A 13,371-nucleotide genomic window follows, 5' to 3' on the forward strand; every position below is an offset into this window, starting at 1 on the left:
CAATAAATAGGTAGCAGTAATGGGAATCTTTTTACTTTAAATGTTTTAATCGAATAAAAACTAATCCAAAATGTAAATGTTTTTGAACTGAACGCCAAAATTTGAAGTGACAATGACATTGACAATTCTATTTGACAATTGTCGCATGGCCCGCATGGTATGAAAGAAGCTAGAAAACAGTTTTATTAATTGTTGTATATATAAATTTGTTCTGCAACTTTGAGCAATCATGTCTGACGATAATGTTGAAGATATGGAGGCAAGTTCTTCGGGTAGTGAGAATGAAGAAGAAGAAGAAATGGCCGAAGATGAAGAAAGTGGTCCAAAAACATATCTTCCCGGTCAGCCGCTAAAAGAAGACGAACATCTAGTTTGTGACCAGTCAGCATATGTGATGCTACATCAAGCTCAGACGGGTGCACCTTGTCTTAGTTTCGATATAGTCACGGATAATTTAGGCAGTGATAGAACTGAATATCCTATGACTGCCTATATGGTTGCTGGAACGCAGGCTTCAAGTGTACACCTTAATAAGTAAGGGAATTTTACAGACTTTTGTTTTCTTTTTATATATATGGCATCCTGTGTGCACACGTTAATTATTTTTGTTATTAAATGAAAGTCAAATTTTTTTTTAAATATTGAATAACAAAATTACTTTAAAAACTTATATATTTGTATTATTGCTATATTTTACAGTGTCATTGTAATGAAAATGTCAAATCTTCATTGCACAACAAAACCAGATGAGGACCAAGAGTCAGATGATGAGGATGATGAAGATGAGGAAGAAGATGAAGAAAAGAAACCTAATATGACATTTGCATTTATTAAACATGAAGGCTGTGTCACCAGAATAAGGGTGTGTAACTAGTAACACTTAATCTAAAAAAAAAAACCTGACAACTGGAAGGAACATGCATACATTTTGATTTATTACAATCCAAGATCAGTTGGATACAAATAGGAAAACAATTTGTTATTTTTTTCAGACTACAAATTTTAGGAATTCAGTGTTAGCTGCAAGTTGGTCTGAACTGGGTGTAGTGAATGTGTGGAATATAACACAGCAGCTACAGGCTGTTGATGATCCCATACTACTAGAGAGATACAACCTTACTAATGTAACCACCCCAGTAAGGCCACTCTACTCTTTCAATGGACACCAACAAGAAGGGTTTGGTATTGATTGGTGTCCTACAGAACTAGGTGTAGGTATACATGTTTTAAATATAATTTAATCATAAAATATGTCCTGTTCTGTACTAATGAGCTAAATGTTTGATAGGTTCTAGCAACAGGTGATTGCAGACGAGACATACATATTTGGAAACCAAATGAAGGTGGGACATGGAATGTAGATCAGCGCCCTTTAGTGGGACACACAAACTCTGTTGAAGATATCCAATGGTCACCCAACGAAAGGTAAGGCATAACACTTATTGTTTGTGATTGTGATATCTTCTAAACAATTTGTCAGAATTATTATTGTTAAAGACAATTTTAATCTACACTAAATTCTACTGATATTTATTATTTCACAAAAAGGTATTGTTATATTTGTTTTATAAGATAGATGGATTTTTTTTTTCAGAAATGTATTAGCATCATGTTCAGTTGACAAATCAATACGGATTTGGGACACAAGAGCAGGACCACAGAAAGCCTGCATGCTGACTGCTGAGAATGCTCACCAAAGTGATGTTAATGTTATATCTTGGAACAACAAGGAACCATTTATAGCTAGCGGTAAGCTCTAACAACCCAATAGGAGTTGAATACCCCTCGATTAATGGGGTCAGGACATATGTTGATTAGATTAGTTGATTAGATGTATTATTAATTAGTGGACTTGTGGGGTGGTATGGTCGCATTGCAACAAAATGCCTTTAAAGACTAAATTAAGAAAAAAAAATAAAAGTAACTATAATATATACACCTTTAACATTAACACAAAGAAAAGGAATTGATTAATTAAATTATTTATCTGCACATTTCCTTTGCCAAACTTAATTTCTTGTAAGCTATGAATCAATAAAAAAGTTTGCTTATCTTACAGGTGGTGATGATGGTTTCCTTCACATCTGGGACTTGAGGAATTTTACTAGCAACTCTCCTGTTGGTACGTTTAAGCATCATACAGCACCAGTAACATCAGTAGAGTGGCACTGGACAGAGCCAAGCGTCTTAGCTTCAGCGGGAGAGGACAATCAAGTCGCACTCTGGGACTTGGCGGTAGAAAGAGATGACGATGAAGTAATTGATGAAGAACTAAAGGTAAGAAAATAATGTATGATGTTTGCCTGAAACCTTTTACTGAAAATTAATTAAATGTAATACTTTTTCTTTTTTGGGACTAATTCTTCTTGATAACTAGCTCTAGCTCGCAACTCCGTCCATGCAGAATTAAAAGAATAAGCTTAATAAGTAGTCTGTGTGTTCTTCCAGACTGTGTTCTGCATGTGTGCCAAATCTCATCAAAATACATTGAGCCTGGACATACTTTCAAACATCCATCCATCCATCCATCCAAACTTTCGCATTTATAATATTAGTAAGATAATAAATTATATTTTATTTGTTACAGAATCTACCACCTCAGTTATTATTCATTCATCAAGGGCAGACTGAAATTAAGGAGCTTCATTGGCATAAACAAATCCCCGGCGTTATTGTTACAACAGCACACACTGGTTTTAATATATTTAAAACTATAAGTGTTTAAAATAAAATATATTAAGTTATATAATACTTTTATTTCAACATTTCTGATATATATAAATACTAATACCATGATTTTCAATTGATTACAAGTAGACCTTTTTTATTCAGTATGCACCATCGCTAGATTAACAAGATGGCGAATTGTTGGTCTGCCATGCGGACAATTCTGGAAAACAATAATATACTGGCTGATTTTATTTACTGTTGTGTATTTATCAAGGTTTAAGACTATATTATGTAACATAAAAAGTACATACCCAAGGTTTGTCTATATCTGCCATGTGATCGACTAGAACTTTCATATCAGCTTTACTCAAAGCTGTTCCAATCATAACAGATTTTCTACAGGCTCTTGATGCGAACATTGCACGCACACGACTCGGCCGGCAGTACTCTGAATCATTTTCCTGAAAATTAAACATATCTTTTATAATGAGATCAATTGATGTTTTTGACTACAATTTTACATTATATTTAATTGTTGTGCTTCTAAACTAAATCTTACTATTATTATAAATGCGAAAGTTTAGATAGATGGATGTTTGTAATAAGGTATCTCCAGATCGGCTGGATTGATCTTCCTGAAATATGGCATAGATGTATAGCATAGCATGAAAGCACACATAGGACACTTTTAGGGTCGGGCGACAGTTGTAAATAAATGAAGGTTTGCTTACACGCAACATAAACAAAAGTTCTTCGATGTCATCTTTGCCAAATATCCATTTCTTTGACATTGGAATGGTCAATAATTTAACTCTTTTCGTAGGTAAAGCATTTTCGTCAATTTCAAATGTAAATCCGTTCTTTTTAAATATTTGTAGATTATCCATTAATATTTCTTCATTAACTCCTGAGAGCTCAAGTTGTTGTGGTCTGTAAAATTGAATGCTGGAATAAAATTTGAACTTACCCAAGTAATTTACACTTTAGTTTACTTTTACTTACATAACTAATTTTTGGCTTGTAAGTTCTGTCGTCTTTTGTAAAGTTTCGAAGTTATATATTTCATCTGTGGCATGTTGATCGATAATGAATAAATCTTCACCTAACTTAGTTATTATGAAACCCAAATTAAACTGACCTATAACAATCATATCCTTAAATGAATCTTTAGATATTTCTCTACTCAATTCTTCTTCACACTTTTTATTATGAACAGGATTGATTTCACTTTTGAACTTTATTTTATCAGGTTTAATCTTCTGCTTTTGGTTGTTGTATATTTCTGCTAATTTAGCAACATGATCAATAGAAGTTTTTAACATTATTGATTTTCTATTGTATTTTCCAAGTTCTTCTTTGTCAGTTACAACTTCTTGTTTTTTACTTTTAGGTGTAAGAGCAAGTATAGGCTTTACAGGGGTATTTGTATTTTTACAAAATATTGTTTTTGATTTCTCAATAACGACATCGGAAATATTTCTGATTTGAGTATTAGGTAGTTCATTTGAAAATTCCAAATACATAACTTCAGGTTTTTCATTTTCAGCTGGTATATCACTAGACTCTTCATCGACATCATTGGCAGGTTCTTTTTTTACTATTGTATTTGAAGTAGATGTGTGATCATTTATATTTTCATCTTCAGTTACATTAAACTCAGTTTCATCACAAAGTTTCATGTCATCTTCACTATTTTGATTGATTTCCACTCTTTTCGATTTTGATATGGCATAATCTAATAATGTGTTAGATTTTCTTTTAAGTTCAGGCTTTTTTTCTGTGTTGCCATTTGTTTTAATATCAGATTTAGTTGATTTATTACTGAACTGCTGCATGAATGAATTAAAAATCCTTGATTGTTCCATATCTGGTACAATTTGGGTATTATTTATCGAATGTGCAGTTTCTAATTTCACAACTCTTGGGATATTTTCGAACAGCTTACTTATGGAACATTTGACTACATCAAGGATAGCTTTTTCCTTTGCTAAAAATAGTTTTCTTTTGTCTGGCGTAACATTGACATCTACTAATGTTCTCTCTAAGACAATATTCAGAAAAACAAATGGGTACTGATGAGGATTAAACTGTCTATAAATTTCATTGATAAGTTTCATAATTTTAGTTGGTTCACAAGGTCTTGAATTCACATAATAAAATTGACGATCAGCACTAGAACGGCCACATCCATGAGCACATGTAGATATGTATCCAACAAGTTCTACTGGGGGAGCACAATTTTTATATCCTTGAGATTTTTGAGAACTTTGTATGCTATCTTGAGTATTACTAATTTCATTATTCTCAGCATCATTGGAATCTTCAGACAAATCTATTTCTGTATCTTCCACATTTATACTCTCTTCCGATATTTTTACTTCACCTGATAATCCTTTGAAAATATTTTCTTTAATATTTGGTGCATATTCAGTTTTTATGTCCAATAAATTATCTAATTGTTTTACACCGAACACAGCGGCAATATTATCTTTATATGAAATTGATCCTTGCGTTGTAACAACTAATGATTTTGTATTGGAATTAGATTGATTATTACATGTTATGCTACAAAAGTTCAAATAAAAAAATATATAAAACAAGTAATGTATAATAGTAATGTATCTTTATATAATTAATTAATATACTATTGGTTTCTGAGATCAAATTCTCTGTACAAAACATATCACTGTTAATATCTTTGATGAAACAGAAATACCAATATGTTTTAAACAGGGTCTCAGAAACCCACAGTTAGTAATACTTACTTTACTCCTAAAGATATTAAACAATAAGCATATAAGAGGCTTGTCATCTTATTAAATTCTCTCTTTGAATTCTTTTGTAGTTCTTTCTGTCTTACTGGAAGTGAAGAAAACAAATCTGTTAAGGTGACAGTTGTTCCAATTTGTCTTGAACATGGTGTTTTATTTATGATGTGTCCTTTATGATCATATTCAATTTTAGTAGCTGGAAATAAACAATGATTAATACATAAAAATTTACTCTCATCAATTAGTAAATAAGTCATGTATGTAAAGAATTACCATAGTCAGCACTTTGATGTCTTGTTGTGATAGTTAGTTTGGCTAATGCGCATAAAGAACTAAGAGCTTCCCCTCTAAATCCAAAGCTTGATACACCTAGTAGATCTGAATAATCTGTTAACTTGGATGTGTGGTATTTTAAAGCTGTGAATAATAAAATATTTAATTATATCTGCTTCTTGTTAACACTGTTACACTGTCAAAATAATTTTGGTTGATTACAATTTATTAAAAGAAACAACTGTTTACATACAGATATTGCACTAGTAGAAATACACACTACCACTACATATGTGTTAAAAAAAATTACTTAAAGCTGAGAAGTTATCTTCAGTAACACCAGTGCCATTATCTGATACTTCAATGAGATAAACACCATGATTCTTTAGTCTTATATCTATTTTAGTTGCACCCGCATCTAATGAATTTTCTACAAGTTCTTTCACTGCTACTGCTAAGCTTAACACTACCTGTAAGTGAATAAAAAATATTCAGTTGTCTTGATACTAAGATTGTTTGACAATGTCTTGTTTTAAACAAATTTAAAAGGTTGCAAGGTGGATTCTTATTGCAAAATGTCCAAATATCTATTAAAGATATTACAAAATATTTGCTTCTCTTAAAAAATCTTAAATAAGTTATTTTTGTTTGACTTAGAGTAAAAGGTATTTTATTACAACTTAAGTTTTTGGATTTTAATAAATTATTTTTCTTTTTTATACAATTTACAATAATAAATCTTACCTGGCCTGAACATATTTTATGTACTGTATCCTTGTTGATTGGTTTTATAGCAACTTGTGTATCTTTTGTATTACATTCATCGGCCATTTCTGCCCTTTTTATATTTACAAATAAATATCTCTTAATATCAAAGAAAGTCCAAGGAAAAATTTAAATATAAAATAAATTCAAACTATCGTGTTATTTAAAGTCATTAAATTATTAAAATGATTTAATTTGTAAGACATTTGTAAAATCCAGTAAATAATGAGTTTCAAATTTTTCGTGGGAACTTGGCAACTGACAGTTGACAGCTGACAGGCTGACAGCCACAAGTCTATTTGTAAGCAATGTTCTTCAAATTCTATCACTAAAAATCAAAGCAAAGGTATATTTCTACTGATAGTAATCACATTTAATTTTTATATTAATCATCGCAAAGTACGTTGTGTATTGTAAGTCACAATTACAAAATTAAAAAACTTTTACGAAAAATAATCCAATCTACCATTCCACCCAATACTACATCGCAATGGCAATATTGGTGTTGTGTTATCAATGATGATTGATTGTTCTGAGTCATAATTTTCTACAGCATACTGAAAAGTTCGAGATTTTGAGTGCTAATTTCGTGTATTTATTTACGTTGTACTTATAATTTTAATATTCAGTATTATATTTGAAGTAAAATTATTTTGATATGTCTCTAAATACAGCTCACGCCGACCACGGCGTTTTAATACATGCTGGAGAATGGTGAGTCAAGTTTTAACAAAATTCCATTATTTTTACAATTATAGTTTAAAAGATGAAATTTTTACTAGCTATCAATTGACATTTAATAATAATGCCAAAAATAATTATTTTTTGTTCAAATCTAAGATTAGCTGACTACTATAATTACTTAAAAATTCAACGTCAATCAACTAATTAATCTAGCAAATGTAATTTTAAATCATTGTTAATCTGGATTAGTATAAAAAGATTAGTGTAAAGCTTTTTTTCTGAATATGTTTCATAAAAATGCCAATCAATATGTTGCATCACATATCTAATTAAGTTTATTAGTTTCATTTTCCTTAGGGATAATGAAGTAACATTAAAATGTGAAATGGAATAAAATGTATTTTAAATATATTCCATTCTATATCTAGTAGTTTAAAATGTATTCTATTCCATATCTCTTTCTTAATTTTAGTATCTGTTTTTTCAAATTTGAACAATGTAATATGCAAGTATAAGCATTTAACTATAAATCACCTAGTTTAAAAAGTCACTAAGGGCAAGGGCATTAACATATTTTGCAAGCAAGAAAAATCTAGCAAATTATTTACATATTTTAATTTCATTTCAGTATTATAATATTTTCTGACAATGTCACTGTTGAGTTCTATGGAAATGAAACTCCCGAGTTTAAAGGCACCAAGACTGGTCGGATGTACCTCACAACACATCGTATGATTTACAACTCAAAGAATACAGCTGATCCTATGAGGTCATTTAGCTTTCCATTTATAGCTTTGCAGGATGTAAGTATTTACAATTCATGTATAATAAGTTTTAGACATTCTTATGATATATTTACTGAAATTATAGTTGAATTCACTATTTCCTTTTATGAATTTGCTAGGTAGCAGTTGAACAACCCATGTTTTCGGCAAATTACATTAAAGGAAAAGTAAGGGCACAACCAAATGGTAACTTTATTGGGGAAGTGAAATTCAAGTTAACATTTAAATCTGGAGGTGCTATTGAGTTTGGCCAAGCCATGCTTAAAGCAGCTCATTTAGGTAAGTACCTGCTATACATGAGACAGTATTTGTACTCAGTTTAAACATACCCTGTCTTTACAACTGCAGCAAATTATAAACAACAAAAGTAACATTCTCTTGATGTTTACTCCATGTAAAACTATAATAGGAATACTAACTAAATGATAATAAAATATTTAAAGTAGGGCAAACTGTATAGATGTTAGGTCATGATGGATGTATAAACATGGAGCATTATTATAACTGATTGAATTCCAGCATCTCGTCACACCGCGCCGGACGCTCCACCGCCGCCATACATGCCGCCGACAGGTCCGTGGCATGCCGCGCCCCCGCCTGCCTACGCCCCGCCCCCGCAGGGGTACTATGGATGGGTGCCGCCTTACACTGTAAGCATGAAAAATGAATTACATAATATGATGGATATGAAGATGGGAAGAAGCTCTCGTATTCTCTATTAAGCTCGACTCGATATTAAGGTTAATTTTTTGTTCAGGCTTTCCCAGATCAACCGCCACCAAACTCGGTGTTTATCTCCAATAATCCACCACCATACCCTGGAGTTGCTGGTGCTGCTTACCCGGCTGGGCCTGGCTTTTCCGGCGCTGGGAGTCCATCCGGAGCTCCCCCGGGTTACCCGGGCGCCGCCGGAGCAGCACCTCCTGGATATCCGGGCAATGCGACTGCCCCACCCGGATATCCTGGCGGCTTCAGTGCTCCTGCCCCATCAACTGGCATGTCTGCTCGAGGTAACATCCAAATTCATACATACACAAATGTTTAGTTTGGTTAGAGTTTTATTTTGCAATTACCTTTTTGTATTTTGTATAATTAATATTGTTTTGTAGTTACAAACTTAATTGTTTTAAATGTAGTAATCAATCTTTATTTGATTTTTGAATGTTAATGTTTGAAGTACTTGATTTTACAATGTATTTTAAGTCTATGCGTTTTATTTGTTTTTGTGATAAAAGTAACATAAGTAAATAACAAACATAAACGTAAATAATAAACCTTGACGGTATTTAGTATTGTCAATATTTAGAGAGTAGATTGTTTGCAATAGTAAATGTAATTGCAGATGCGAAAGCTGCAGAGGCCGCTCAAAGCGCATACTATGATCCCAATCAGCCGCAAACGGCGTACGTTCCGCCGCCCTACAATGTAAGTACAAAAATGTTTAAAAATGTGGAAGTGTAAAAAATTTTAATGTATCAGAATACAAACAAGTGCAAATCGTTTAGAAAATGACACATTTTTATTCTTTTTGACGTTTTTGTTTTTGTACAGTCAAAAACATTGCTTTGCTAAACATTTCTGTGAAATGTCATTTGACGTTCAGAATGCAAACAATTCCAAAACTTCTGATAGTGTCATCGGACTTGCTAAATTATAGATAATATCTTCCTAGCATCTGATCTTGTCACAGTTTGCTGTACGATATACGTCTTTAAATGGGTTGCGAATTTAATTCCTTGACTGTATTCTGTGCCTAGTTTTATCTTGAACTATATTGTTACAAATCGGAATATTATCTTTTTCAGGATCAACCGCCGACTTATCAGGAATCTACGTCCAAGAAAGAAAACTAAAGCATTGCCCACATTATCATATGTCTTATACTTGCTATTCATTACCAAAAAATGTATAAATTTTATCACTGAAAAAAAAAATTGCTAAACTACAACTAGCTTCTTTTCTATTTTAATAACATTCCGTTCCCATGCTTTCTAAGCATTGTTATTTGAAGTATTTATCCATCTAAGATAAAAAATATATTAAATGAAGTACATAATTGTTATGTGTATATATAATTTATATACATACATAGGATCTTATGTACAATTTTTTTGCTCTAAAATCGATAATTAAAATCGATTAGGAAGAATTATAGTTCACACTGGTATGAATAAAAAAACTATTTAACGAAAAAATTAAAAAAAGTTACAAATATGACGTCACATGAAAAAGTGATGTAATTTCAGTATTTAAGAACCTATGTATGTTCTGTTAGAAAAATGTGTTACTATAAATTTATGATGTATGAGACTATCAATATGTGATATAGTATTTTTTATTTCCAATTTATTATTTTACTTTGTGTTTGCTTGAAAATTGTTAGGTGCTGCATACACAAGACAATGTGTTATATTGAAGTAGTACTTTATAGTTTTTATTTTATTGTTATTTAAGATATTTAATTTCAAAATAAAGCGAATAATTAAAATTCATGTGTTTTTATTTTTACTAAAATATATTCTATTTAACAATGAGATCGTAAATGCAGTAATTTGTGTGTAAATGGCTTGAAAATAGAGAAAAAAATCAAGGAAACCATTTATTTAGGATCTTCCTTAGTGATGTAGTAATACGAAATGAATGGAAAAGGTATTGTGCTTCGATGGACGAAAGTATTAATTTTCATTATTTATAGGGAGGTTAGGCAGCTTCTCTTCTGGTGATGCGACAAAGCAGTTCATATCGGTAGAATAGTCACATCTGCTTGCTACATTATTCTTAAATCTAGATAGATGACATCAGTTAAAACATTGTTTTTTTTTTCATAAAATAATCGTTTCTAAATATTGGATTACCAATTGAAAAGCTAGGAAAAGTAATGAAAAAAAAATAATTTGTATTGTTATAAAACCTAAAAACGCTTTGCTAACTGTCCATCTTAAACAGCGCTGTAAGAAGATTTCTGACAAAGTCATCGTAAAATATAAAAAAGACAATCATGAAAAATCTTATGTCAATCATTTTAAAAATCTAAAAGTATAAATAAATTAATAATTATGATAAAAAAACTGTTCGTAACACAGTAACTATAGTTGAATATGTTTATTATGGGTAAGTTACGTAATTATGTGTTAACCAAATTCAAACCATATTATGCAAGCCTACTTTGACAACCTAAAAGAAAGAAGCTAAAAACTGCCACTCATAAACCCATAAAGCCCTTTTCATGGTTATCGTTGTGTTCAGTATTATGTGTCTTTTAAAAACATATGTTTATCTATTGTATAAAATCTTAAAGAAAGAAGATTAACTACCTTAGTTATTGGGTTTCCTCTCTTGACTTACAAACATTCTTGCAAACATCTTGGAATAGAAAAATAAAATTAAATATTTAATTCCCGTAATATTTTGGCATAGTTTAAACGTTACAATGTATTTGGTTTTCACACGACAGCAAAAATTATTAAAAAAATATTTTTTCTTTTAACTTTAGTGTAAAAACTGAAGCTGGAGCAAGGTCTGGGTAAATTTTCAAAGGTGGCAATATAACATGAGTAAATACTGTGAGTACTCCTTCATGCTATATTACCTTTAACCGCGATTAAAAACGTTTGACTTTTTGACGAATTCTTTCACCAAATACGGGACAATAAAAATGTTTGTGTTTTAAAACTATAGGTAAGTTAAACAATTTTATGCACTAGGTTATATTGAATTACATGAGTGGCAGTATTGGCTTCTTTAAAATATCTTCTTTTACTAATGCAGATTATTTATTGCAGAGTAAAGCTTGTCGATGGCTCCTGCAATCCACCCGCCGTGCACTCCGTCAGCTTCCTGCGCACCAGTGCGATGCCATCCCACGCCGCCGCCATGCCAAAATCCCGAGAGATGTTTGAAAAGAACCACTTCCAAGGGGATAAGGCATTGTCAGAGTGCACTCTCTATAATGGCAACGAGATCGAAAGCAAAATGTAGTAATTGCGGAAGGTTTAAGGGTGCTGATAATCCGAGAAATGTTAAGCAAATTGAAAAATTTTTAAAAAGAAAATCTAAAGAAGCAAAGATGCGAAGGAAAGATAGATTAACGGGAAGTCACAGTTACATTGCGTATTTGAGGAAGCAAGGCACACCGCGGTCTAAGACCGAATGCTGCGCTGGCAAAGGACATAGAGGTCGAGTTAAGAAGAAAAAGTGCTGTGAAATTTTGTAAATTCTCTTCACTGTAGTTGTTACTTAAAACATACTCGGTTATTTGTATTTATATATTTAAACTTGTACGAATTTTATTTTACTCTGTTCATAATATGTTTAATAGCATGAAGAATATTCTGGTTATAAATTTACACAAAAATATTGTCCGACGTTTTCAACTTCAATGCAATAACCAGTTTGTTAGACACATTCTATTACTGAAATAAAAAAAATGGCAAAACTCAAAATTCGTTTGTCTTTAACCTTAATACATTTTCTGTTTTCAATTAACATTAATAACTAGTAATTTGTGAGTATTTTTCTTTTAATTTTAATTTTCGTAATTTACAAAGATCATGTTTTAAATTTCAGCTACATACTCGCTTAAGAGTTTGAAACCTTGTGTATCGGCACCATCATGTAGCGTACACAGGCACCGACCCCGGCCAGCTCCGTGCCCAGAACCGGACAAGTGCTACAAGAAATGTATCAAACGAAAGTATAAATGTCCCAGCGCATCCGAAACCGTCAGCAGGAGGGGCATGCCTTGCGACTGCGCCAGGTTGCAGTCTAAAGAATCCAGAATTAGTAACAAAAAATCACATAAAACGCACAAAAAACGTTTGCGTAAAGTTATGCGAACACGATCGATGGAATCGCGTTGGCGTAAACAGAGAAAATGCTGTGTTATTTTGTAGTACTTACTTGAAAAACACAGCGAATTAGATCCATAACTCTAAAGATAATTTTGTATGAAATTAAATGATTTGTATTCAAATTTATAACGAACAATTTTTAAACAAAAAAAACATCTGTCTTTTATGAACATGTTTGTGAACATATTATTTGTAATGCTGAAACAATAGACTTGCGATATTAGACAACGGCTTCCTGGTTTTATTTTGTTGAGGGCTAATTTTTATTAAAATGTCCTAAGGCCTCTTTCCACTATCCTAGTAGTATTTTTATAGAATAGAACAGTCGAGATCTTGAATATTGATTCAACTTCGCTAAGTAGCGGATGACCCCAATCAGTGTATGTATTTAAAATTTAAAAAACGTCATCTGTCTTCCTACATAAGCACTTAGCATCATGCCAAGTTTCTCCGCGGATATAATTTTATCAAATTAGAAGCAAATTCCACTTATATAAATCTCAATCATTAGATAAAAAAAACATGTTACCGCTAACATCCTTGTCGCCTAGATCATGAGGGTACCAGGACCAG

General features: G+C 31.8%; 3 protein-coding genes and 1 long non-coding RNA gene across 5 annotated transcripts; 3 read left to right on the forward strand and 1 right to left on the reverse strand.

Annotated features, from left to right (window-relative positions):
• Positions 1-136: 136 nt before the first annotated feature.
• Positions 137-2,738, forward strand: l(2)09851 (WD repeat-containing protein 1 l(2)09851). Its single transcript, XM_013316891.1, has 7 exons — positions 137-534; positions 700-862; positions 993-1,211; positions 1,289-1,425; positions 1,595-1,749; positions 2,060-2,277; positions 2,588-2,738. The coding sequence occupies exons 1-7, from the start codon at positions 230-232 to the stop codon at positions 2,723-2,725; spliced, it is 1,335 nt and encodes a 444-aa protein (XP_013172345.1). The 5' UTR covers positions 137-229; the 3' UTR covers positions 2,726-2,738.
• Positions 2,739-2,759: 21 nt separating this feature from the next.
• On the reverse strand, positions 2,760-6,730 carry Pms2 (mismatch repair endonuclease PMS2). Of its 2 annotated transcripts, none has more exons than XM_013316889.1 (8): positions 6,459-6,729; positions 6,025-6,184; positions 5,715-5,858; positions 5,436-5,637; positions 3,673-5,235; positions 3,402-3,600; positions 2,982-3,131; positions 2,760-2,890 (listed from the first exon to the last, which is right to left on the reverse strand). In XM_013316889.1, the coding sequence occupies exons 1-8, from the start codon at positions 6,543-6,545 to the stop codon at positions 2,825-2,827; spliced, it is 2,571 nt and encodes an 856-aa protein (XP_013172343.1). In that variant the 5' UTR covers positions 6,546-6,729; the 3' UTR covers positions 2,760-2,824. The 2 variants fall into 2 exon arrangements, with proteins under 2 accessions (XP_013172343.1, XP_013172344.1); XM_013316890.1 differs by having other exon boundaries at positions 2,769-2,912; positions 6,459-6,730.
• Positions 6,731-6,999: 269 nt separating this feature from the next.
• On the forward strand, positions 7,000-10,427 carry Wbp2 (WW domain binding protein 2). The gene is made up of 7 exons (XM_013316892.1): positions 7,000-7,193; positions 7,792-7,966; positions 8,068-8,227; positions 8,468-8,598; positions 8,706-8,958; positions 9,291-9,373; positions 9,754-10,427. Exons 1-7 carry the CDS (start codon positions 7,138-7,140, stop codon positions 9,799-9,801), a joined length of 906 nt encoding a protein of 301 aa, XP_013172346.1. The 5' UTR covers positions 7,000-7,137; the 3' UTR covers positions 9,802-10,427.
• A 491-nt stretch (positions 10,428-10,918) lies between these two features.
• LOC106121109 (uncharacterized) lies at positions 10,919-13,029 on the forward strand. Its single transcript, XR_001228034.1, has 3 exons — positions 10,919-11,059; positions 11,442-11,511; positions 12,515-13,029. It is a non-coding gene; the product is annotated as an uncharacterized LOC106121109 (long non-coding RNA).
• Positions 13,030-13,371: the final 342 nt, after the last annotated feature.

The sequence above is a fragment of the Papilio xuthus genome, unplaced genomic scaffold (assembly GCF_000836235.2).
Source record: "Papilio xuthus unplaced genomic scaffold, Pxut_1.1 DF826945.1, whole genome shotgun sequence".
Classification (NCBI taxonomy): Eukaryota; Metazoa; Arthropoda; class Insecta; order Lepidoptera; family Papilionidae; genus Papilio; species Papilio xuthus.